Source organism: Neopsephotus bourkii, unplaced genomic scaffold, assembly GCF_033783945.1.
Source record: "Neopsephotus bourkii isolate Nb327-2 ecotype Australia unplaced genomic scaffold, CSIRO-AGI_Nbou_v1 NB_1292, whole genome shotgun sequence".
In the NCBI taxonomy this organism is placed as follows: Eukaryota; Metazoa; Chordata; class Aves; order Psittaciformes; family Psittacidae; genus Neopsephotus; species Neopsephotus bourkii.
This window is the reverse complement of record NW_026901776.1, coordinates 4,104,505-4,131,844: the sequence shown is the minus strand read 5'-3', so window position 1 is coordinate 4,131,844 and position 27,340 is coordinate 4,104,505. Positions and strand designations below refer to the sequence as shown.

General features: G+C 36.7%; 1 protein-coding gene across 6 annotated transcripts in view; it reads left to right on the top strand.

Moving 5' to 3' along the window:
* Window positions 1-27,340, top strand: part of AKT3 (AKT serine/threonine kinase 3) — a 148,189-nt gene that overhangs the window by 107,038 nt on the left and 13,811 nt on the right. For 4 of the 6 annotated variants that reach the window (XM_061365774.1, XM_061365772.1, XM_061365775.1 and 1 more), the window contains exons 9-12: window positions 3,797-3,919; window positions 5,777-5,905; window positions 21,160-21,374; window positions 24,014-24,101. In XM_061365774.1, coding sequence (XP_061221758.1) covers window positions 3,797-3,919; window positions 5,777-5,905; window positions 21,160-21,374; window positions 24,014-24,101 — 555 coding nt within the window. The remainder of the gene's footprint in view (window positions 1-3,796; window positions 3,920-5,776; window positions 5,906-21,159; window positions 21,375-24,013; window positions 24,102-27,340) is intronic. The other 2 variants (XM_061365776.1, XM_061365778.1) reach the window with 2 other exon arrangements.

Sequence of the window (27,340 nt, the reverse complement as noted above, 5' to 3'; positions counted from 1 at the left end):
TAGTATATGATAGTGTTCCCCCAACTTCTAGGCCACAGAATAGTATAAACTGTGCTATAAAAAATTATATTCTAAGAATGGATCTTCATTGTTGGAATACTTTTGGACTGTCTTTTTCCCACTTTTTATTTCCAGTATTTTGCTTTAGAGATTGAAAAGCTTTAGGAATGTAACCTGTTACTTACATTTCTCTGCAGAGTACACTGATTCAGCTGACTAATAAGTTGATTAACTTCCGTGCTTTGCTCTTTCAGGATAATTCCAAATTCCATACTTTGTAAGAAACTGAGTTGGTAATTATCTGTATAATAAATGAGTCTCTAAAATTTGTTCAGATAGTTTTTGCACACTGGAATTCTGAATCTCTGTTCCACTTGGCATTTTTTATTTTCCGTGGTTCTTACTTCAGTTCATTAGGCAAGAGAGAACTAAATGGTTTGTTGTAATTGAACAAGTGCTATTGCTGTCTAGAAAAAAGAGAATTTGCAACCTACCTAATGAAAAATAACTGAGTTTTGTTGTAAGCTTTATCATTTTTATCTTACTTGTATCCTGTTTTGTTTTCCTAAACACTTAAGTAAATGGCTGTTTCTTAGCATAAAGTTATGCTAGTCTATTTATTTCTTTCAAGGCTGCTACGGAAAATGCTTTGCTAAAGAGTCAAAGCAGCAGACAAATATAAAATGTGTTTAACTGCAGAGCTGAGCAAACCCAATATACAACAGCAGGAGCTAGTCATACAACTTCTAACATGCTAAATAGGTCACTAGCGTTGTAGAAGTTTAAGGTATCAATTGATACAACGTATTTATCTATTTGACGTGCTTGGTTCTGCACTTGGCTATACCTTTATGTTCGATCTTTGGTTTTATGTGTTCAAATCTTTCCATTAAGACTTTTTATTAGGAAAAAAACCCATGGCAACATTGTTGTTCAGTTTTTAAATAAAGGCATACCAGGAAATTTATAGCTCCAGTCCTCACTGTAACTATAGCACCCTCATGTATGCCATCAAAATGTTACGTGCAAAATGGCTTTCTTTGTGCCAAAGCTATTTCTATTGCAATTCCAGTGACTTTATAGCATATATTTAATAACTGTAAATCAATAAATAGTGCAAATGTTGGTAGCTTTTTTCATATCCTTTCATCAGATTTATTTTTTCCTTCTCTGACCTGATAAATCTAATCCTTATTCTGACAATCGTAAATAAATCCTGGTGGCATAGTTATTCCAAAATAGTGAACCAAATAAATAACTAGCTGAAAATAACGCTGTGATCTCACTGAATTAGATTTTTTATTATAATTTTAAAATTTGCCTTAATATCTTTAGCATATAGTGTATGAATGTATGAATTCACTTTTAATGTGCATTTTTACATCTAAATATTTTTTTTGTTTGAAACTGGTATATATGTATAGTACTGTTACTATAATAATAAGAAAAATACTTCTGAAGAGTGACTGTTATGTCATATGTAATGTTAAAATAACCTGTCTTGGGAACTCATGGTCTCTTGCAAACAGAGAACTTTGCTAGCTGTTTCTAGCTGGTCATTTTACTTTGAAGTTACAAATGTCAAGAATATTTTGTTAGAAATAAACACTAAAGAAAATAAAATTTTGTTATGCTGGCTTTTCAGCTTGTCAACTCTCAGATTCAAATTGGAACTCTTTTTTTTTTTAATGGAAACTAATACATCTGTTACTGGCAAGTATCCTGAGGTTTTAGAAATTTCTGAGACTTTGCTGCTCAGCTACTGGATTTGTCTCTTTCATACAGAAAATTGCAATAGTCCTTTTGCATAGATATAAATATAGGGCTAACTGGAGGTTATATTATAAATTTTTGGAAAGTGTTTGCTATTTCTAGACATTAAAAAGTGATCTGAAAGTTGGATTTTTTATACTACTTTGAGTCCGTCAAAATAAGCAAAACTCTTAAAGATTACTAATATTAGCTCATTTTTTATGAAAGAGATCACTGAATGGTCATAAATGACACAAATTTTGTAATGTGCTTTACTTGGATGAAGACCTACTTAGTGGTGTTTGTTTTCTACTGAAATCTTGCAGAAATGTATGGAAAAGACCCACAAAATTGAGAAAATTATTTATTATTTTCTCAAATTTATATGTGAGGCACTTCATGAAGGCAGACTTAGTCTGTAGTGGTCTTGTGTTTGCACCGTCAATTAGGAAGTCCTCAGTACAGACAGCAGGTTACTATAGGGAGGGTTGATGTTGCCACCAGGGATGGGTGCTTAAACAGGGAAATGAGCAGCAGGAGCTATTGAAATACCTACAGAGTAATGATCCTCCTTGTCATGCAGGTATTCCATTTTTGTACAGGGCATCTTGAGAATTCAAAAAGAAATTGAAAGGGGAATTCAGGTACAAAGAACAGAAATGAAATATTCTCTTTGAACCATACTGTAGTTTCTGTTAAGTCTTTGCTTATACAAGTATATACTGCCAAAAGGTTCACTTTAGTGGGAACTTTAAGTCCAGAAGAAAGGAATACACATTTTTTGAAATAAAAATCTCAGGAAAAAAGTTGACTTCTGTTTGCTCATAGGATTGACTTTTTAATTAGACTTTGAGAAATCCACATTCTGAAAAGAGCTGCAGAATTTCTTACACTGTTCTGTGCCGTGTCAGCCGTGTAGGTTTACTACTGGTGTAAAGTAGGATGTGATTATGACAAATTAAGCACATTATTGTTATTTTTATTGATATGGATTTCCTTGTCTCTCTTTAATTTATAGATGATCACATTTGTGTATTTCTTTTTTATTGATTGTTAGCTGTTGTGGTAAAATCAAAACCATTGTAACTTGAAGGGGTAAGGCAGGTAATCCATTTGGTCTTAAGCAGAATACAGAGACGTATCCACTCTTCTTTGCTTGAGGACTTTCCCAGGTTTTCTTGACATAGTAAATAAAACCAGGCATTTTAGAGAGCATTTAAATAGAAAAAATCTGCTTTTTTAGGTGTTGTTCCAGGTTCTGAGGGTGCCGTTTTATCCAATAAGATGCTGACAGCCTTACAGAGCTTGACTTTACGCCTTTTCGCTGCAGCTGAATATACTGGCAACATTTAATGACTAGTATTTTATACTGAAAGACTTTAGTTGAAAAAGTATCTGCAAAGGTCTGTTACTTATAAAGTACTAAAGAAGAGACAACCCCCACCCCTCCAACTCCCCCTAATAAATGAATGCACTAAATACATAGACATGTTTTTATAAGCTGTTGTTGTATTGTTTTTTATAGTGGCTATGAATATTCCTACCAATACGAATATGCTGGCTTTGTAAAATGTCTGTTCTCCTGTTCAGTTGAAGTCCACAGAGGAGCTAGACTTTTGTCAGTTCAAGGGAAAGTTAATAAATTACTGGAAAACTTAAGGCAGAGCCCGAATCTGGTTGTTTTAGTGATATTTCTCAGTGGCTTAAAATAAACATCTGAGAAGTGCTGGTGGGAGAAGTACAGAATGATGCTTCTTCTGCCTACTTTTTTTTTTTCCTCTGGTAACTGAAGGTTAAATGAGTAGCAAGCAGAATGCCTTAAACAAGATTGGTATATTGATTAAAACGCTGATTTAACAGCTCGCTTTCTCCCTTTGGAAACCTGGAAAAGATAAGCCAGCTGCTGTCTAAGAGTGCTGAGTGTCCACTGAGAGTACACTATCTATCATCACAATATGGTGATGAGAGGTGTTTTATGTTTGTGTTAATTTCCCCCACTAAATCAGTAATTATTACAATCCTGTCCCTGCTGTTTACCCTGCAGCTGTTTTTCCATTTGTCGAGAGAGCGGGTGTTCTCAGAGGACCGCACACGCTTCTATGGTGCAGAAATTGTCTCTGCCCTGGACTATCTGCATTCTGGGAAGATTGTGTACCGTGATCTCAAGGTAAAAAAAAGGAGAAAAAAAGTAATCAAATTTTTGTTTTTGCAGAGACTATTGGGACAAACACAAAGTAATTATAAAGTTGCACTATTCAGAGTTAATGGGGAAAAAAATCTGTGTTCAGTTGAAAGTTCTGTTTGTGCTGAAGGAAGTCGTTTGATACAGTAATCTCTAGACGGCTACATTACTTGACTTTAACTTGATTAAAAACCGGAAACACCGTATCTTAGTAATAGCACTGAGGAAGGTTTAAATTTCTGGTAGTTTTATTTTTATTTTTTAGTCCATTACTTATAACTTAAATTGGATTTCAACATAAATCTTAAATGTAGTTCTCAATGTCCACAAAGAAGGGAAATGGGGAACTGGGGCAATGCGACTACATTCTGTTTATCTCACCAAAGGGTTATGTTCGTGTATGATTTGAAAACATTTTAAACAATTAACAATACTTCAATTGGAAAAGAATTTCAGTCAATTAAACAATTATTTTGTCTTTTGTATCTTGGCAAAGTTTCGTAATAGTGGAATATAGTTTGTCTTAGATTTGCCTGTGTATACAGTTGTGTATCCTCTGTTGTTGCCTGAAGCTCTAAGTATTCTGTGGCACAGTATGACCAAATTCTATGGAAAGTAACCTCTGCTTTCAGCAGGAACATTTTCAGACCTATGTGGGAGGAATTTTTAAATTCCACAACAAGACTATTTTATTTTTGTGCTGAACCTTTCATTTCTTGCATGAGAAATTGTGCTTTCACATTGTACATGTATGCCTAGTGGAGTTCATTCATGGACTCCTTGTACAGAAACCAGGGAGAAGGAGGCAGTGGTAGGCAAGCTCTGCTCAGGGAGGCAGACAGAAAACAAAACAGAGGGTTTCCTGTTTGTAGCAGAATCTGTTGTAATAATATGAAATACTGTGACATCTTGGAAAAATACGGAATTGTCTAGTCAAGGAATGATAATAAGAGGACAGGGCTATAATTGTTCTTTGTTAGTAATTTCACTACACACCTTATAATTAGGGGGAAAAAGCTTTTTCTGTTGCAAAAAGTTTTTCAGAAGTATGTTTTACTTGGTTTTACTTCTATCTGTATTTAGAATACTGCTAATAAAAAGCTTTTGGGAAAACAATGTTAGCCATGCTTTTGAGATGGTCCACAGTAAACACTGCAGCATTTTTTATTCCTGTTGTTTAGATACTTCATAATTGACTGTATTCTGTTTTCACATTTCAAAGCAAGAATGGTGTATTTCAAAAGCATGCAGAGCATGCAGAGGTACGCATACACAATTCAAGGACAGTGTCCTTTGCAAGTATACAAGGAGTTTACCTCAGGGTTTTGTTTTTATCAGTAGCTTGTCTGTTATTGAAAAGATTGTGCAAGATTAAAGGATCTCTGGATATATACTGTTTTGTGACATAGTAAGTAAAATGCATCTTAATAAATGAAGGTCATGTTACAGCAAAGGAAACCTATGAATTCTTGCCAAATGACCGCCATGACTGCAACCTTGAATTACTTGACTTTGTCTTGAGAATATTAAAAAAGATATTTAGCTTTTGTTCTATGGAAGATGCCCCAAACTTGTAGAACTTCAGAATGAAGGGTCGCACTTTGATTGACCTGGGATTTACTATTGTAAGCTGTATTGAATCATTAAATAAATATTTAAATTGTATAACAGTAAACACCGTTGAGTGCTGTAAAATAAGAGATGCTGAATTTTTTTTTAAACAAATCACAAACAAATTCTATTGCAAGCAATTATACTGCATCTTTTTGACAAAACTGATACAATGCGTCAGCCTGTCCTGTTAAAAAGTACTAAGGGATCATTTTTTTCCCCAACACACAGTTAGAAAATCTAATGTTGGATAAAGATGGACACATAAAAATTACAGATTTTGGACTTTGCAAAGAAGGAATCACAGACGCAGCAACTATGAAAACATTCTGTGGTACTCCAGAATACCTGGCACCCGAGGTATGATTTAGAACATATTCTTGTAATACAGTATAAAATGTTTATTTTTTTCAATCAATTTTAGACCATGATGTTTGTATACTGAAAACTGTTCATTGTAGTAAAGAATTGACAGTCTGCCTGGTTAATATTATGCAGTTGTTACTCAGAATTGTATGTGCTACTATTCTTTGTGGTGATTGCATATCAGTGCTGCACTTCTTAGTGTTTAAAAAGGCCTCTAACATGCATTTTCCTTTTCATGTTTGCCTTCGTCTGTTAAAGATTTATCTTCCAATGATTTCTTCAAAAATAATCTTCCATCTGTCTGTCACTTGGAACATATGATCCTGCTTGACTGAGCTGTATAACTAGCATTTATATAGCCTCAGTGGAGGCGAGGGGGATAGGAAAGTACTGAGTTTTTTGGGTTTTATTCGAACTTCCCAGTTGCAGAGAGAGGGAGTTGGCATTTCAGATATTTCTGCTGAAACAGTTGAGTGTATCAACCTCAGAACTGGTTGAGGTGGGCACCAAAACTTAGCTATTTCCTAGTATTAAGCAGAAGTGGCATCCCCGAGTATGCCTCCCCGTCTTTACCATTAGCTAGGACTTGGAGTGCCAAATGTCACACTTCTCGAGGACTGATAAAAGAAATGGGTAGGATGTTGAAAACAGCTCTGGTTTGGCTATTGCAGAGTCTGTGTAGAAGCTCAAGTCACCCAAATGATAAGTGCTGACAGCTCTTCCACTGATGCTTACTGAGAAAAAACAAGAGAAGCACTCTCAAACTTGTGCTTTTGTCCTGTCTGTCTTCAGTCAACAGTACTAATTGCGGTGTTGGGAAATGATGTTCTGCCTCTCTCCTGGGGATGACAAGCACAACTCCTGTATTAACATGAAAGTCAGCATCATTTTTTTTACTTAATGCCAAGGATTCTGTGGAAGCTGGATTAGCCCTTATTTTTGTTCTTGTCAGCATTCGATTGCTAATTAACATGATACACACCTGACACTGAGATAACTTTCTTGTCAACCTGAAGGGCTTTATGAGACCCTGCAGTCCCACCATTTCTTTTAGTAGTGATTCTTTAAGGGATTCCCCACCTCTTGCAGCAACTCAGCACCACCAAAAAGTCTCTACTATATATTGTCTTTGAAGAAGAATGTGCCTTAGTTTGGAGGGAAGAGGTGAGGATGCACTGTTTCAGCATAGCCCTTTACCCTCTTTATTTTCAAAAGTATTGAATTGTGAGTAGTGGCAACAAGCCCTGGAACCTATTTCAACAAGCGAGTTTAGATTGCGCTTCATTTTTATTCTGAACCTTACAATTGAGGGATGTCATGGAAGCTGGTACACATCACCTTTTGCGTACTGCTGGCTGGAAATGAAGGTTTTAGGATGGTCAGGTTTGTGAGTTTGTGAGTCTTTCAAAGTCTCTTAAAGCAAATTAAGTCTTCTCCAATTTGCACTTGGAGGAAGTTCAAACTGCCAGTAATGGGTTATAAGTTAATACAGTATGTAGAGTTAAAACCAGTTTGAATCATAGGAAGACCTTTTGATGCATTCTTTTTCTCCAACTATAAAGGAAATATCAGAATTCCTAGGAGCCACTAACTTTCTCTTCATCCATCTGGTTCGATCTTCCATCTTTCTTTCAGCAGAGAATAGAAATCTGAGCGGTCGTGCTCTCACACTGCAGGTTTGAAGTACCTAGATAATTTTGGTTGATTGAGTATGTTCATTTCATGTTTGGTGATTGACCAGCTGCTCTAGTTATGAGACAAACTCACTTGATAGCTTCTGTCCTTTGCAGAATCCTATCCCATAGATTCCAAGGAAGATTTAGTTACAGATTATTGCTGTTCTGTTTGTCAGTTTCTGACATCTCCTTTGTGTTTAGGGACACTCAGAAGCTATCTACATTTAAGGATTTCAGAACTATTCTTAGCCTCTTTTGATTTTTTTTAATGGCTATTTAGAAGTTGCAGATGTGCCTGTTTGGCTTAGTAGAGGGTCCACTTTTCTTGTGTTCCACACCCATAATCTATCCCAGCAACAAGAACACAAGGGATGATACTGTCATCACTGCCATAGACTACAGGTGTCATTGCCAGCTCTTACCCGCTCATTGTCTCTTGTCAGCAGTCTTGAAAACATTCTCAAAGAGTGCAAATATCCCATTCAGTTGCTTTCGTCTCCATCTCCATCTCTCACTTTTGGAAACATGTAAGCTCTCTTCTGTTGGACTTGGCAAGGGGTCATTTGGGATTTTAGACACTTAGCACAGGTTACTTGATCCAGTTTGCCTGTTTTCTAGAAGTCCTTCTCCTCCCATTATGAGTATTTTCAGACACCCAGGCTCTACAGGTCTGTCTTGAAGGAAATGACTCTTCATTAACCCTGCGTACCATAGAACTCGCTCCCTTTTACCTGAGATGTGAAGGGTTTAAGGCAACCCTAGACAGGTTACTGATATGGTGTAAGATGACTCAACACCTTTATCCACACATTCTTATGTAAAAGGGTGAAGTTAGCGGTACACAGACACCATTGCAAAAAATAAACTTCCTTCGTACTCTGCTACTGCAATAGTGTTTATCAGTGCATTGACTAGATAGTTGCTTACCTAAGACAATTATATCTATTCTTATACCTGGGACAGCTGACTCATAAAGGGACCATCAAGAAACTGGGTCCTCCAGTCTATTCATGTGCATGCGTCAGAAAATGAATATACAAAAATGATTTCTTGTTGCAGTTCAGGGCGTAGAAATCATTACCAGAGGCCAAAGACTTACTACCTTTCGACAAATGCAGGTCATGAGAACCTCATGTTACAGCTGGACTTTTAATTCTGTTACCACATTGAATTCCTGCTTGTTTATCCCAAGTCAAATGGCAGCATATACTCATTCTTTGTTTGGTTATGGTAAGTGTAAAGGCAGATACCTTTTAGCCTTCCTTTAAAAACAAAGTATTCTCCATCTATGTGGAGAACTCCATTCAGCATCTGTCCTTTCAATAATACCCTTGCTCATTCTCTTTCATCGAGGTCAGTTGTTATGAGTGCATCCCTTCTGCAGGCCTTTTGGTTCACTTTCCCATGTACTTACTGGCTGGTGGTAGAGGACACTAGGACAGTGTACTGTGTAACATATAGGGGTAGCCTGAGGCTGCAGTCCTAGCCAGGAAGCAGTTGACCCAGGAGCCTTGCACTGGCAGAAATCTATACCTAGCCTTTTTTTGGTGTTAATTCAGTGTTACAGACTCAGTTCCAAACTTGAGCTTGGTTCTTCAAATGTTTTTTGGACTGTTGTTTGAGACAGAAAAGTCCTGCTTGGTATTACATCTTTTTGCAAAAATTGGATTGCAGTTGCTTCCAACAAGAAAACGGGGAAGTAGCTAACCGAGGGTAAGATGGATTTCCTCTGTGCATGACATTCTTTAAGGTGAAGGTGTCCTTGTGGATCCATACAGAATTATTTCCTACGGTGATTACAGGATTACTCTTAATCAAAAAATAAGTTTTCCTGTTGCTGCATTTTCCCCACAAAACCTTATGTTGCTGATATCAGTGTAGTCCTTCCCACCCACTGTTTAAAAGGCTCTTCCATCTCACATTGATGGGGCCTGACTTTTCATACAGGACCTAAGACTGGCTGTGCTAGTTTATGCAGAAACTATCACTTAACAAAATGTGACAGTAAGTAAGACCACAGTAGCCTTTGTCCATAGGCATGGGAAGGCTTGCATGTCTTACAAATAATTTTAAAATGAGACCAGCTGAGATGAAGGAAATACTAAGATCCATTACACAAGCTTGTTTGTCCAGTATGTTTTTTTGGTGCTCTTTCTTTCTGAAATGGCAGTGAGAGATATCACGTGTAATCAGTTATTTCTCTGTTTTACCTCAGAGGAATGAAAGGTAAAAACTCTTTTGTCAAGAGGCAACTGTTGTCTTTCCTCACTTTGCACTTAATTTCTTCCTTACAACTTTTCTTTTTGGGAAGGGTATGGCTTTGATATAGAGGTGATCCAAAATCTAGGGCTTGGCCACTGAAGTTCAGTGGCAAAATTTCAGCAAGGGTAAGCATAGTACCCTGTACTGTAGGCATGGTTATAGCAAGAAAAAGCACTTTTCTCCCGTTTACAGGATTTGAAGTTGAATTTTCTAAGCATGATGTGGCATATGCAGATTATAAAAAGTTATAGTAGAAGCAGAAAAATGTTTTGTCACTGGTGCAGCTATAAATTTATTTCATTCTTTTAACATATTGGATCAGGATATTTACAGGGGCAGCATGGTAAATTTTTGGACTGAGAATATGATGATCTGCCACATAGCTGGTCTGATACAAGTTGAAACTAAGTGATACACAGAGAGAGAGGGAACCACTGACATACGCTGAGACAGGCTAGCACGGAAATTGGAAGTTTTCAGGTTTTGCAGGCACATATATACATGTCTCATAGCAAAGCACTGTTTCAAACAGGGATTTTAATGCAGATAGAAGCTGCAATGTGAATTTTGCAGAAGAGCTGATTCAGGTGTTGGGAAAAGCATGAAAGTGCTTGTTTGCAAAGAACTTGTTGAAAACAGCCAACATCATGGATAAACTAAGGCAGGACAATTGAGAGAGATTAGCCAAGATTTGAATGTAAAAAGAGCAGCATGTTATATTACAGGGAAAAGGAAGTTTCATAAAGAATTGAGTAAAATAGGAAGATAGCAAGGGAGGTGAACAGGAAATAAAAGAAATTTGTGAATCTAAGTATCTCAAAGGTAGATTGAGATAGTGCAGAAAACACAGCTTAGAGATGTGAAGGTTTTTCTTACAGGGAAAAATGTGATTGTAGTCAGGAAACAGAGTTTGAACTAAGAAAAAAATATGTTGGTTTTTTTTTCTTAATTTTCTTTTAGTAGAAACTAATAGAATGTTTTGCAGAGAGACACAAAAGGCAGGAGGAATTGATGAGCAACTGAAGAGGAGCTTGCTAGAGAGCTGTTTGGTTATGAATATAGAGGAACTGAGGGCCAGAATAATTTTTGTCATAGCTTATACAGTTTCCTTTTTGTCTTCTTTTCGTTTAAATTTCATTTGGACTTAAAGATAATTGAGACATCTAAGTAATGTGCTTTCTGAAATTCTATGCAACTTTTATATAAATAGTAGGTGTGTGTCATTATTTTCCACCTCTAGAACTACTGGATAGAAAAGGTAAATAGGGGAAAAGGGAATCTGTGGAAAATGGCATAAATTAAGGAAAAGCAGCTGTTAAGATATTGCCAGATGGAATGTACATTCACAAGGCTTTGACTGGTATGAACTTCTAGGAGTTGGAACAATACTATAAAAGACAGTGGAAGAGAAACTTTGTTAGGCTAGGTCTTCCATCATGCTCTGGAGAGCAAGTTCTCACTCATATTTGGTTACCTCTGGTGAGCATCAATGGAAATTTATTGTCAGTGGCTTTTGGGTTTTATTTCAGGGAATGGGTGGTTCGTGTTGTTATTTTCCTTCTTTTTATTTTCTTCACTTCTGTGAATTTTTTTTTTTTTCTAGAAAAAAGGATAATGAGACATGCCACCAAATTGTCTGTGTTGATTCATGCACCCTTGTAATTATGAGTCCTTTATTGCTTGTCCTGTGGAACAAGGAATGGGGAAGACACAGGCTGTGACTGTCCAGAAGTAGGCTGCTTGTAGCATCTTATCCTGTGCCTCAGGCAACATTGTGCAGACAGACTCAGTCAAGATGGATGTGTGAATTCGTGTGGATGTATTTCTGGGTTTTGTTCCTCTCTTTGAATATAATCTTAGTGCTTAGCTAATTATGTAGTCTCAGTTTTACTGTTGAGCTAGAGTACCTGATCAACTTTCCAACTGTAAAACAGTTTGAAAATCAAATGTAGCTTACATGCAAGACCCAACAAAATTAGAAGTGTTAAGTACGTTTTGGCAGTTCACTTTTATTATGCCCAGTCCTCAAATGTACCAGCAGACAATCATCTGAATGTTAGTTATTTTTCACATGCTTATGTGATCACACAAAAAGTACATGCTAAAAAGAAGCAGATGGTGACAGATGGGGAAGGTTGAATAAGGTGGTTTTGGAAACCTAGAAAAATGCACTTCTGTAATAGTGTAAAAATAAAAATTCTTTGATCGCCAAGTTAGAATGAACAAAATAGAGTGCCCCCCCAAAAAAACCCCAAACCCTCAGCAAACCTACCCCACTCCCAAAAACTTTATGATAAAAAGAAATGGAACCTACGAGTGTTCAATGTACATTTAGGAAAGTACGTTATGAATTGTTGCTTTGTCCAAGGACACAACATTAGTTTTTATCAGCCAGAGACTGATAAAGGTGGTAATTGTATTCTTTCTTCCTTTTAAAATGATGCATTCAAATCATTGTGTTCCATGCTCAAATAATGCTGTCTAAAGGGTAATTCTTTAATGTCACATATTGGTAATGTTGCAGGTTGTGATAATATTTTTCTTCTGATGTCACAAGAAAGATTTTAACCTTCCAATTTTCATGGTAAAAAAAAAATAAAATATGTGTGATGGGTATACCATTATGACTAGAAGTAATGTGTAACAGGCAGCATTACCTCTTTGTCATAGGGGCAAATGTAAAGCTGAGTAAGGAGAGAAGGTGTAATCAACAAAAAAAAATCATCTTTTATGTGTGAACCATCACACCAAAGGACCTACTGTGTGGATTGAATTTTTGCTTATTCCTTTACATTAGTTTAATGGAGTCTAAATGTTCATATCTATTTATATAAACAAAAAAGGATTCCTTAAAAAAATTTTCAGTGGTGAGATCTATTTTATTCCATAAAATCGAAAGTATCTAATATGATGAATATTTAATTGCTAAGTCCTCTAGCGACACTGATGCCATAATTATTTTTTCTTTTGATATTTGAGTGTCTTTACCTATAGTATGAGACAGTGCCTACAGTATGAGGTGAGGCAGAATGCGTTGCTTTTGGTTGCTGGCTTTTGCTGAAAATCAAAGAGCTTCAGGCTCTGATAACTTGTACTAATTTTCCTGAAAGTATAGTTAGTGTGCTCAGTACCCAGACACTGTAGTTATGTTGTGCTTTGCTTAACTAATTTTCCTTTGGCTTCAAAAGGATAGTTCATGTACTCTGTGTTTACCTAGATGCTTCATACATAATCTGATTCTTAACAGAGGCACAATAGAATGTATTTTACCTGTGGAGGTGTGGTTTAGTGTTGGCATGTTCTCTTGAACAGCTGTCTGTTGTATATTTGGCTACATTTTATTTCTGGGTGAGGACCAGTGGGGGTGTGAAGAGGAGTAGCTTCTGTGTCCGAAAATATTTTCCCATCTGATTTATGGGAGATTCACAGTATGGAATTTTCTCTTTGCAAGTATAAAATTTATTATTTTATTAGCATTAAAAGGAAATGGAAATTCAAAAGTTGTTTTATCCTGAAATGCTAACACCTCATGAAAATTTAAATGTGGTCTTTTTTCCGTTTTGTTATCACCTCCTATATTTTAGTGTACCATGCTGTGTCATCTTATGCTCCTAAATCATCAAAAATGCTGGTGATTTGAATTTGGGCATGTTTGTCAGCTTGACATTGCCAGTGGGCCCCTGAGATGAATGTGATGGAATGTGGACAAGGCAGGGTATCCAGAGCAGAACATCATTTATTGGCAATAACCAGTATCAAGATCAAAAGATGGGAGCACTTGCATAGGGGATGAAAACATTGCTCAGTTACACATGTGGAAGAGTTGCTGCAACAATAGATAAATTGGCACAAGAGTTAGACTTTCTCCTGAAGCCACATAACCAATAAGGTAATAAGAATTTGAATTTTCATGCAATCTGGTTAATCTTACCAGACACAACATCTAGTTGTCCACAAGCAGTATCAGACTTCTCAAGGGGAGAGATGTAACAAATATGAAAAAATAATAAAACAAACAAAAGACTAAAAAACAGATTAGCTCCACACTGCCTGTCAATAAACTGTGCTGTGCATGCCAGAACTTTAAAGCAGAGAGCAATTTTCTAATAAACCCCACTGGGTTTTTTTGGTAAAACAAGGGTAAGCGTGACAGTTCTTACAAAGACTGTCTTGATAACATGCTTGCAGCTTTTTTTCATTAATTTTCATTTAATCAATGCAAACATTATTTCCATCTCAGCAAAAGCCTTTAGTTTTTCCAAAAGTAATGAAGCATAAATAAAAGCTGAACAAATGCTGTTTAACATCAGTAAGAATTCAAAATCATTTCAGGAAGAATGAGCAACCAGAAAGAAATATCACAGTATTATCATTATTTATTACTTCTTACACATCTTACATCTTATGGCAGTGTATGTTCTAGAGACTACTGCAGTGATAATTAATACAGATATGAACAGCTCTGCAGTTTTTTTCCAGTAGTAGAGTGGTAGAGTTATGAGAGGTAAGTGCCATCTTTCTGTAGATGGAAATCATCCTTTTCTTTTACTTGCTGCCTTCTATGAAAGGTGTCTGCTTATTCTACAACAGAGTTATTTTCACTTTCAGGGCTTTGGTTTGGTTTTATCCATTGAATAGGTTTTGTTTTTGAGGTGTCCTTTTAATATGAGTTTATTTTCTTGGTCTTTTGGTTTGCTTTGGTTCTGTTTGGTGGGTTTTTCTTGTTGGTTTTGGTGGTTTTGCTGTTGCTGGGGTTGTTTGTTTGTTTGTTGGTTTGTTTTGTTTTCTTTGTTTTGATCACCAGGGTTGCCATTGATTTGCACTCATTGGTTAGAATACCTTTTTCATTTGCAATAGCTTGTATTTCTGGTTTGGGTTTTTTTTGTTTGTTTGTTTTGTTTGGGTCTTTTTGTCTTTTTAATATTTCAAATTCTGCTGAAGGCAGAGTCCGATGTAGGAGGTTAGACACCTTAACTAGTAGTGCACACTCTTTACTCTAGGAGGTTTTTTGTACCAGAATGTTTCATCTCTGGTGCAGCACAACATGTGCCAGCTAATGAAAAAAAAATCAGTTTGCCTTTTTTTTTTTTTTTTAAGGTTACATAACAAAAAGCTGGGTAAGATGGGGGACATCTCTAGTACAAAATTATATTAGGAAGATGGTCTGCACTGGGACCAGGAGTAAACCAGAGGTATAAGCCACATAGAAAATGGAGAAAAACTACCACACAAATTAGAGCAGTAATAGAAAACTTTCTTCCTTGACTTCTTGGGTATCCATTTCCCAGGGTATCTATAACCTTAATGTTTTGTATTTTCAGCTCTGTATAATAAAAGCAATGAGTATTTATTCAAGTCTTTTTTTTTTACCATTGTTGCAGCAATACTTTCACCGGTCGTACCAATTATACCAGTTCATTCCAGTTACAGTTGTAGTAACTAAACTTGTATAAGACTTGGCAAACATACCTTTTTGCAGGAAGTGTTTTCAGACATTTGGATAAAAATCTGTTTCTATAAAGAAATATGTATTTCTTTGGTTCATTAGTGTTAATTATAAATGTTCTCATTGTTGTAGTCGTTATCACAATTGATAGAAAGTTCTAGCAAGTATGCTTTTCAACTTTTGTTGAATAATATATGGGTGACTATTTGTTAGCAAACCAACAACTGTAGCAATAAAAATGCGTGAAGGGTTACCAGGAATGCCTAAGGAACATAGATTCCACCTGAACTGTAAGGTTAATTGAAAACAGCTTTTTCCCCTTAAATTAACAGTACATTGGTGTATCCAAGTTCTCAGTTTTCTTTCACAACATAGGTGTACAGACAGTTTGTTTAGATGTTTCAGTATTTTTCCATCTGTTCTGTCAAAATTATTGATTGAGCAACAAGCTACTTGTAATGTCCTATCAGAAAGTCTGTATCTAACACTATTAAGAGAAACCGTAATTAGGTAAAAAATGTAACTGTTTTCCCAAGAAGTTGCCTAGTTGTCTAAAACAAAGTATGAAGCCAGTGTTTTGGTATTGTTCTTTTGAAGATAAAACCAAGTGCTGACAACCCTTTGTGGAAGTTTGACAGTGAATTTTATGAAGCCTTTCATGCTCAAGGGTATTGCTGAATTTGTCTGTGCAGACTCCAGAAGTTACAGCAACTAACCACCATTTAGAGGTCTGTGGGAAGTACCTTTCTCGGTTGTGTGAATTACTGCTGTGTGACCAAACATCTTCCAGAGGCTGCTGGTCACAGGCTTCACCTGTTACACTGCTGGCTAACCTCTTAACCTCTTACTTTCACAGGATCTTGTAAAAAGCTTGCATGGACAGGGTGCTGGGCCATCTAGTCTAGGTCATGCTTTGCCAAGAAAGGTTGGCCCAGATGATCCTTGAGATCCCTTCCAACCTGATTCTGTGTGCTTATATCAACTTCTCTTTTGCTGGCTGATTTATTTGCATGCTTCGTAAGTGCCTCAAGCCCTTGTAAGTAAGAGTTTGCAGGTATGTCTCAGGCTGCTGCCTCTCAAAACAACTTCAGCTCTAGGTACCAAATAAAGAGATGAAAGTTATCTTTTCATTGGTTTTCATCATAAAAATTAAATCTACATCAAATTCTGTGGACTGTATGTTAGGCTCTTAGAGCAGTGACATATGTAAAGCAAAGGAAACCCGGACATGTACTGACTGGTAAACCTGAAGATTAAAATCTACAACCACTGGTGAAGTAGTGGAGAAAGTCTGTTGAATGGATTTTTGTTTTCTAGGAAGGGGCAGATTTCCAGTGGTACTGATGATTTTTGTTAATATTTTTAAGTCCAAGACATTGCAATTTTCAGCAGTGGGGAGTAGCATTAGAAGATAGCTTTTTTTTTGTCAATAAATGCAAATACGAGGGTATTTTTCTGATCTATAGTTACTTGTTAGCAAAATGAATTGTTACATGTGAGGGGTAAATTCAGCTGAATTGCTGTGATCTTAGCAGCTCTGCAGTGTGTGTGTTTTATCTAGTTGTATGAAAGGCAAAGTTCAGGCTGTGAACTGAATATGTAGGGCCTGAGGGTCTTTGCTCTGCGAAGCACTATCCCATCATATACATGGTCATTGCCAGTGATACTTCTCAGAAACCTCAAAGTGTGCAGGCAGTGGAGTCATTAGGGAATACTTTGTTATCCCTTGTTACAGCTGGCTATTTGTGCTGTCTCAGTAAACTGCATAAAGTTGAGTTGCCTTTTGACCAAGATATAGATGAAAGTTTTAAGGTAAATAAATAGTTTTCCCGCAGCTGAAACTAATGTCTAACACCTCTAAGACATCCACAAAAACACTGAAATACCTGCATATGCCTGGAAGCAGATGCCTGTTGCATAGTTTTGTTAAGGTAAGGGAAGATATCTTAAGGGAAAGGAAACAAGAATGTGAGTTAGGCTGACACTGCCTCTGAAAGAACCAGTTCTTGCACTAGAGCCCTAAACCCAAATGGAGTAAGATTCCCTCAAGTAATAAAAATTATGGTAATCTTTTGAATTTTATTGCCCATATACTATGGTATCATCCAGACTGAACTGCAATCAGCGCACCTCCTGCTTTACTCAACATTGGAAAGTCACTTGGGTACAGTGATGATGTGAGATGTAAAACAGGGATGAGTGATGTTATCCACACGCTGATGTCACATTGTGCTGGAGCTCTCAGGTCCTAAAACCTCCCCTAGATCTTGACGAGGTGCCTTGGGATTTTGGCACCCCAGGTGTGTGAAGCAGATGAAGAAAAAGAAGTCATATATCTGAATGACGTGACTAAACAAATTCTGTGAAAGAAAGCAGGTAACTTCATCTTTACTTCATGAAAACTCACCTGGCTGGAGTATGTACTTGGTGTAGCTGCTCTTTCTGTAGATTCCAGAGGGGTTGTACTTCTGCCTTTTATGATGGTTTTGGTGGGCTTGCTGCCTTTCCTGCTGTGATTTTGAAGGGACTGAGTTGTTAGGACAGTGTATTTGCTTAAACACAGATTTGTGGAATCTTACGGGGGGGGACAAGAATTGGCTGGAAATGATGGAGGCAGGTTTTAAGGGCAGCATACAAAGTACAGGACATGAGACTTTCCACTGATGTCTGTGCCTGGCCAGGTGCTTAAGTTGCTACCCCTTATATAGAAGAATACTGCACAAATGCTGGAGGGACATCCAGTTTTCTTTTGGTCCTCACAGACAAAAAGGGTATTTCTAAAAGCAAGCATCCACTTCATGGTAAGCAAAACCCTGAATTATTCATAGGTACAAAGCCTGAAACTGTGTGTCATGTTCATTTTAGCACTGAGTTTGAGCTTTCTTGACCTATGTTCTTTGTAATTAAAAACAAATCCCTCAAATCCAAGATCTGTTTGGAAAGGATTCTGTAATGCTAGGGCAGTGTGTATTGTCATGTTCTCATGCCTGCCCTAACTGTATGGATTTGGTTATAGGAGCTGCTGGACTCCAGCAGTTCCATTGATTTGTCACGGTCTACAAATCCTGTAGTTTCTTAACACCATGAGATGTAGAAATTACTTAAAGAAAATACCAGTGTGTATTTATTGTGAATGCATTACGTACAATTTTATTACATTTATATTAAAATAAGTTGAGATGCCTTTTGCTTTATTTACACTATTTTCAGACTGTTTTCCTTTTGCCTAAATGAAACCCTTTTGATGCTCTTGCTTGTCTGGCTGGCTGTAAACCAGGTATTTAAACAAAAATAAAGAGTTGCCAGTTTTGCCAGCTGGGGATGAGAACCCGGCTGGTGCTATGTGGGTTCGGGAGGCAGTTAATCCAGCTTTTATGCTTTTTTATGATTTTATGTAAAAAGAGGTTAAAAATCACATTTGGCTCTTTCTTTGTACCACTGTTTTGTTGCTGTTATGGGAATGCAGCAAAAGGTTGCTCATACTTTTTATTATTATTAGGTAAAGTCCTGCATAAATTAGGTAAAGCCGCAAATACAGTTTGCTTTAGCTACTAGCCATGTGATTTGCCTTGCTCAGAAAATGTTACGTTTTATCTTCCCATTGTAAATCGCACATGGAAACCACACCTCAACTTACTTGTTAAAAGAATCTACCACTGCCTTCAATTTTATCTATTTTACTAGCTGCAAAGAGTAGCTAAGTGTATAGGTAGGAGAAATAGTAACAGTGCTAATAGGTGTAGGAGAAAAATATAGAATGCTTTTATTCTGTGGCAGAAGAAACGGTGATTTAAAGACAAGTGTCACAGATTCCATATACAGTTTTTCAGCAAATAGCTTGCAATATGTTCAAGCTCATAAAACATTTAATTAATTTTAAAATGCATTTAGTTTTGTCATATGTACTTATTCAGATAATTTGTTGTATTTTACACTTTCCAAAATTTCACCCTCTATTTGAAAATATGAATGATGTAACGAGTCTGTTTTGGCACAGTTGTAAATAGTATGTGTTAATATGTTAATATTTATGATTTTTTAGACTTATATACACAAGAGGGATTTTTAATACTTCTTTTCATCGTATTCCTACTACTGATCCTTAAGGACAGGGAAGACTAAGAACATGAATGCATTAATTGTTGTGGGATTGTCAAAATTGCCATACTGGACCACATAGCATTTTGTTTCTGCTAGTAGCATGTACCAGATACTTCAGAGGAGGCTTGGATTTACTGGGGGAGAAAATGGGAAGGCAGAGAAATGGGCTCGATACCCTCATTAGGACTGGTGAGAATAGTGCGTGTGTCCTATGGTGTGGTCACAGCCTCTTAATGTCCCCAGATGGGCAAAGGCTTTGTCTGTCCTTGCTTCAAAGGAAATTACTGGCGGTCATCTTACACTTTTTAGACAATCACAAGATTGTAGCAAAAGGTTTGCTCGTAGCAAAAGGTTTCTGATCTGTTAGAGGTGGCCTTGTTCATTAAATCCTGAAGACTTTGCTACACATTGCCAGATTTTCAATACTATATATCTAAATGACTGTTTGTATGTGTCTGCTTACAGTTTGTATCTGGTGAGCTCTTTGTGGTGGTGATGGCGTGTGTCTGTATGTTGCAAAAAGGATTTTGTTTTCTAAGGATTAGATTGTTGTTGCTTTCTTAGATTTATTTTTAAATCAGTTATGTGCTGCCTTTCAGAAGCTGTCTTTTAGTGATGTAGAAATAATTCTTTATGCAGAATTGTTTAATTCTTTATAAGGATAGTCCAACCCTATTAGTCGTGTTTCTTTTCTCTTTCTTACTGTTTATTATTTAAGTCTGATTTCTTGTTTAAGATTTTTGCCTCTTTAGTAGATATTTCTGCAGCAGATACTGGCTATTTAGCACGTACAATTGTCTTGCCTTCTGTGTTACCATTTATGAACTTCTAACTTGGTTCTTTTCAAAATTAAAAGGTATGATCTGCTAGAAATTCAAGAAATTGGTATTATATATGTATATATCCAGTAGCCTCCAGTTTCCTTATTGCTTATGGTTTCATTATGGGTGTATGCTGCTGTTGTCTCCATTTCTACAATTTAATATGGAGGTGTATTAAGGTTAAGACACACTCTCTAGATTCCTTCTTCCAATTCTCTGGGGTTGCTGGAAGGAGGTCTGTGGAGTATGTTGTTTTTAGATACACAGCATTGGAGGCACTATGTTAACAAATGATATAAACATTCCCACATTTCTGTAATCATATACTATCGTATAAACATAATATTGTAGGAAACATTGTCATATTTCTTTGCATTAAAGCAGGCCAGCTGTTTGGTCTATTTCATGGAATATAATGAAACTGTCAGGAGAAACACATTGAGGACTTTTAATATAAACAAAGATCATAAAGAAGCTAAGCTTGTCTTAGTAAGATTAAAGCATTTCTAAATTTGAGGCTTTATTTTCTTACAGGTGGGGTAAAGAGAAAAGAAGCGACTGACAAGGAGATGATTCACTTCTTCTCCCAGAAGAATTCTGACTGAGGCAGTAGTACACATAGATAGTGTCTCTTCCTAAAGTTGTGCATACTATAAAGGGGATGATAGAGGACATAAGAAAGGGGAAAATGCAGTCATGATCATTTTGAGCAGGTCATCCTAAATTTTTTATTTTGCTTTTAGTAATATGCCTGGAATTTCATAGAGCTCAGGTGTGTCAGTACTGCAATTGCATGTATTGAGCCTGGTTCTGGGAGTCCGTGTAGCACACTGTGAAAATAAACTCTTGGAAACACATTCATAATGAGATGTATCAAATAGACAGAAATGATCATGTCTGAAATAGTGCATGTCTTACAGCTGGTTTCGGTTTCTGTCTTAGGTGTTGGAAGATAATGACTATGGTCGTGCAGTGGACTGGTGGGGATTAGGAGTTGTCATGTATGAGATGATGTGTGGAAGACTACCGTTCTACAACCAAGATCATGAGAAACTATTTGAACTGATACTAATGGAGGACATAAAATTTCCTCGAACTCTGTCTGCAGATGCAAAATCATTACTATCAGGCCTACTGATAAAGGATCCAAATAAGCGGTAAGTGAAATTATTTGGGTATACTGGCACCATAAATACTCTAGTTATACTGGGTAATGTAAAAGTAGGCCCATGAATCCTGGCCCTCCTGACTGAGGGACCTCTCAGTCACAGGAAGAGGCCATATGCATCCATACAGTCTCAGCTTTCCACTTTTTCAGTACAGCAAAAATATACTAAGTGAGTTTAATGAGCAAAAGGGGAAAAATCACGTGGAAAAGAACACTTTCTTAGTCATTCACAGGGATCTTCTCAGGTTTAGATTATGTACTGGAACAAAGGGAGAGCTCTCAAACATTTTGCAGTGTGATTTAACCCTGAGTTCTCTGTAGCATCTCATGGGGACTGCAGTGCTTTTTTTTTAAGTGATCATGCTACAAGAGATGTATAAACTTAAATTTCATCAGGGCACATAAATCGTATATTAGACCACGTAAACTAGTAACATTAAAAAACCACATCTGAGTGGAATTTAAATATAGTGGTTTGAAAGCAAGTATCACACAGCTCCTGCCTGTGCCCTTTTGTGTTGGGCTTTCCCCTCTGGGATTGTTGCCTAGGAGAACCATTTTCCAGTGGCTCCTGCACTGGACCAGCAGCATCTAGTCCCTTGTGGTTCTGAACTAAATCTCTGTCTTTGTAAATTGGTAGGATTTGTGTGTAGGTCCCCTTTATTCCCCAGTCCTTCTGTTGTGTTTTCAAGTCTCTTGGCATGTTTTAAGGCTGCAGGTATTCTTCTGTCTGTCTGTCTCTTCTTTAGTCCTCTTGTATCCTCAGTTTGTTCTCAACAAGTTTTTAGTAGCGGGCATGTTGCTGTGTCACTCCCAAGGGATCTGCCTGAATGCAGCCAAGTGCAGCAGGCAGGAAGGACAATGCAAGTGGTCAGCCTTCCTGCTGCTGCCCAGCAATGACAGTTTAACTGAATTTACCATGTGCACTAAAAGCAAACTGTGACCAACCAGCCCAATACATGGAGAGTAAGGTAAAAATTTGCTCCTGTAGCAACTCCTAATGCATTTTTAACCTCTAAACGATCTGACCCATCAAATATATCAACCTTTAGAATTTAAAAGATAGTCATTTGTAATTAATCTTTGCAGACAGTAATGTTTATTAGAGACTTACATTTACAAGCTTATCCACATTCAAGTTCTTATTCTAGCTGATGCTAAATAGGGTGGGAGCCCAGAGGTTAACTGAAACTGAGCTTTTCTCTGAGCAGCTGGATGGGAAGATAATGAGACAAGTCTGGAGACTGCAGACTAACTGGAATACTTTGTGGAGATGCAGCGAATTTTACAATAAGTAATTGATAAACAAAGAGGAATACAGCTTGGAAATAACTTTACACTCAGTCTCTGCAGGACTGAGTATTCCAGAATACTTGTAATTTGGCAGCAGGGTAGTACCAACACGAATTCATTTTTTTCCTTAGTTGTGGGAATTACTGCTTCTTGCAATAAATGCTTTAGAGAGAAGTCTGTCTTACTTAAAAGGTTGCTTCAAAAATTTCTCTTTATGTCTTTAGCAGTGCCTTTTAATGAAGGTCAGATTGCTTACATGGGCTGCTTATTCAGTTAAGATTAGCTTTTTTTCCTGTTGCAGTTTCTTTCTGTTAGTCCGGTAGGATAGCCAGTCTCAGGAAGAAGTTAAATTGAGAGCTGAGAGTCGACGTGCTGTTAAAAGGGGCAGAGATTCCCTTTACCGGATGTGTGTTTCTTTCTTGGCCACCACCAGCAGCTCAGGAATGCTCACTAAACTTGTTTAATCAAATTTAACTTGCGAATGAAACAAAAACCTGACACTTCTGTCTTGTTTTCTCATTGCTGGGTTAGTTTTCTTCTAAGTAAGTGAGCTGATTCAGCTCAGAGTCATCAGTGGGAATGATGCTGTGGATGCAAGTGAGAAGGGAGAGGTATAGGCAGAGGTGGGACCCTCTTTTGGCAGCAGTGGCCACTTTGTCGAGCTCAGATCACCTTGGGCAAGTTCACCCAAAGTAGATGAAATTCAGTTCCTAAGATGATTTACCAGGCAGTCTGGCTTCGGCAAGCTGTGGGCCACGGTGAGTATTGTGGTTATTTACAATGGCCTTTAAATAACCTTCTCAGCAGGCCTACAATTTATTAATTTATACTAATTGACTCAGATTGAGACTATTTTATGGTAATTGGTTAATTGTTACAGCACCCAGATGCAACAGCAGTGAACACTGTATAAAAATGATGTGTGAGTCATTACTGATTCAGTGCCTGGCACCTCCTTGGCAAAATTTTATGTCAGCATTGTTGGGTTGGTTTTGGTTTTTAGTAGTGCCAGGAAATCAGTTGGTCTTTCAAGAAAACTAAACTTAAGTATGTTTTTAAAATGAATGAATTATTAAAAAAGCTTATCATGGATGGTAATGAACACTGTAGTTGGAATAATCAAATGGAATAGACCATGGCATAGATACTTCTGCTATCACATTTTATCTCTAGATCCCCTGAATTCGTTTTAAACAGGTGAGAATTACATATTAAGAGGGTGAGAATTGTTCCCAGGTAGTCAAAAACAAATGGTCACTTTTCCAACCATTACTATAACTAATCTTCCTTTGGAGTAATGCTTGTTTAATATGGTCTCTTCTCCACTCTCTTCAGACTTGGTGGAGGCCCAGATGATGCAAAAGAAATCATGCGTCATAGTTTCTTTGCTGGAGTAAACTGGCAAGATGTGTATGATAAAAAGGTATGTCTTTACATGACATTGAATAATCTGGCTTCTGCAAAGTGGTTTCCATGAATAGTCATAGGACTGCTGCTCTCTGAAGTCAGTGTTTTTCTTTGCAACTTTTTGTGTTAATAGAAATGAGTAATTGTTCTGAACTGGGTGTGCTTACTTAATCTTTTGGGTTTTAGTAACAATTTTCCAGTGGAACAAAAATAAGTTTTGAAACCCTACTTAAACTCAGCAAAGATTTTTTTATTTTATTATGTAAATGTCCAAATTTTTTCCTTTTTTCTTCTTGGGCCTTCATGAGAAAAGTAAGTGTCTCAAGATAATGGCAGAATATGGAATTGAAGTTTGTCCTGAATTGTCTTTTTATTTAAAAGCTGTTTTATGGAAATAGGAAAATTAAGTGATTGGAAGGCACTCATAGCAAAACCCTGGTTTCTGATTGTTTGTGTTTAAGAAGAAATCTTTTTCAAACTGATTTTTAAAGCGATATCTAAGAAAATTAAAATAGCATTAAAAAATGAGCCAAAACAGCTTGTGGAGAAAGCAAGTACTGGGGATTCAATTGGAACAGTTTTCTCTAAACCTGGTCCTGTTCCTGTAATGATCAACACTTTGGGGATGATTTTAGAAAATGAATTTATCTTACTCAGTAGTGAAACTCAATTTGACTTAAGTTGTTTTATATACAGAAGCCGATTTTATCTCAGTACTTGTGTAAGAATTTACTTGTTGCTATAAACCCCTTCTATTTTGATAAAGTCTTTTTTTTATATACCCCAACTGTTTTACATTGTTAATCTGTCAGTTGAGTTTGTGTAATTTTAAAAGATAGATTTTTCTCCTTTTTTTGCTTTGTTCAAATGAAAGGAAAATGGAAGACATACGAATGAGCAGAATATGTTTATGCTACAACGTCAATGATACAAACTGTTTTTTCAGTTGTTGTTGAACTGGAAATTTGAAAATGTGTGGTTGTTGGTGTGGTACTTCTCTGACAAATACCGGAATTGAAATAGGAGCCTGGATATGATGATACAAAATATGGTACTCTGAAGTTACTTGGTACAAGTGTGATTTTTCCCTGGCAGTATCATGAGGTTTCAGGGAACTCTAAAATAAATAATCAGAGCAAGTAAAATAATCAGGTTCTTTATGAGCTCAACCACTGGCTGGTTATTTAAGGACATTGGAGGAAAGCACATTGAGGATAGAATCTAAAAATACAAGTTGAGGACCTTTGGAGTTTGAAAAAACCCCACTAAAATCAATCGGATTGCAGTGTGCTAGGAGTGGGTGAGAAAGAAAAAGCTGTTACATTACTCTTGCTCTGTTGAGAAAGATTTCTTAATTATTCTACATTAGAAATAGAATTCTCAACTCTACACTCAACATTGTGTTTAATTAGGAAAATACAGATACTCTTAATTTTTAAACATGTATTTTGAGTCTTTCCATACAACCATGGCAAATGTCTTTCAGTCAAGAACTTATTCTGAGCTATTAAAATCAAAGGCGGTATATTGCAGGCATTAAAATATATATTAAAATTTATATCAATATATGTAATTGCAGGTATTTTGCTTTTATACTCATGCAGGTGGATAGGGGTTATTAGAGTATTATAACGGGAGAAATTGTAACCATTCGTTGTTTACTCAGTCTGTTGTTCCTTTGAGAAACTGAATTTGCCAGTAAAAAATCAGTTGAATTTGAACAGTTAACTTCAAGGATCATAGAACTGTTTTTCTGCAGTACTGGCATACCATGTATTCTTTATGGAAAAACAGCTCATGAAGATGTCTTCTGACAGTATGCTTTTCTGTTTAATTAAGAAATAGTTTTGTTCCTATTACAAAGCCATTTGTCTGGTTGGTTAAAATACCCAATTGTTCTTTCTGCACACACAGTCTTACCAGTTCTGAAGTATGCAAAGAGTAAAACTGCTCTGAAACACAAACTTGAAACATAATAATAAGGTTAATGAACTTTCACTGAGTATGTTTATTAGAATGCTTATATGAATATTTTTGAGGTTTTGGTATTCTAAAATAACTCGTGAGGAATGTGCATCCAAAAAATTTGATTTTCAAATAGATTTATTCTATGCTTGCTTCTGTTGCTGTTTATTATTAGTAGTATAGTCTTCAGCAGTAGGGTCACTTGATGAAATTGATAGTCGGTATAATTATTTGCATAGTAAAAATATTTCACAGCATTCTTGCCTGAGGTTTATGCACCATGAAACCCTAATTTTCTGGCTGCATTTCAGGAGTGTGTTGCTGTTAGCAATGAAAGAACTGAAGTTCATATTCAGAGTAATGGAAACCAAAAAATCATGTGTGTTCCAAGTAGTTGCTGGGAGATGGTTTAGTACATGGGCACACTCTGCTCCTGTGCCACTAATTGTAGCATTTTCGCTAGAGATTAGGGTTAGTACATCTCTGTACTTACTAGGTTATCGCCTTACTGGTGTGATTAGAGACACAATTATAGATGTGTAAACTTAAGAGTATTTCATGCAATAAACAGTAGCTCTGTAGGGTAAATGATCCAAATGGTCAAATGGAATTATTAGCTCCCAGATACTGCTAACGAGTTAAACTAATCTGGTACTACACAATGACAATAAAACATTGTATGGGCACAGTGGAGCAGAGAAGGTCGTTGCCTTTAAATGAAAAATGTATAGTACTTAGCATTTGTGATCAGATATATTTATTTTTGGCAGAAAAACCATGAGGGCATATGAAAGAGAGCAGCCTGTGCCAGGTTCTTCCTGTGATCATCTCAGCCCTGATGAGTTTTTAGCTCTGTGCCTGGGTATGAGAAATTGAATAGTTTGGCAAACTCTGAAGACTTCAAAACCCCATATACTGCTAAATAAAATATTTGCTTTATTTTTAGCTAGGATCAGGAGCTTTAATAATTTCTCTGTTACTCATTTAGGAATTGTTTTAGCTTATTTTTATTTCGGTTGCAGAAATTTTCTTAGGTAGTTGGATGTTCTGTCTAGGGTCTTTCTCTGAGCAAAAAACACATGGGCATTAGTGTAAAGATAGCAATTTGGGTATGCCTTCAGGATTGCAGCTTGAAGCACTTAGGTAGCCTCATGGCAAAGGAGATCCAGCCCTTGTAGTGAAGCCTGGGTTTCCTTCTGCATGTAATATGGATGAAAGAAGAAAGAAACCGTATGGGAATTTGGGCTGAGATACAGATAATCTCCTTTTGATTTCTGATTGTTTCTGAAG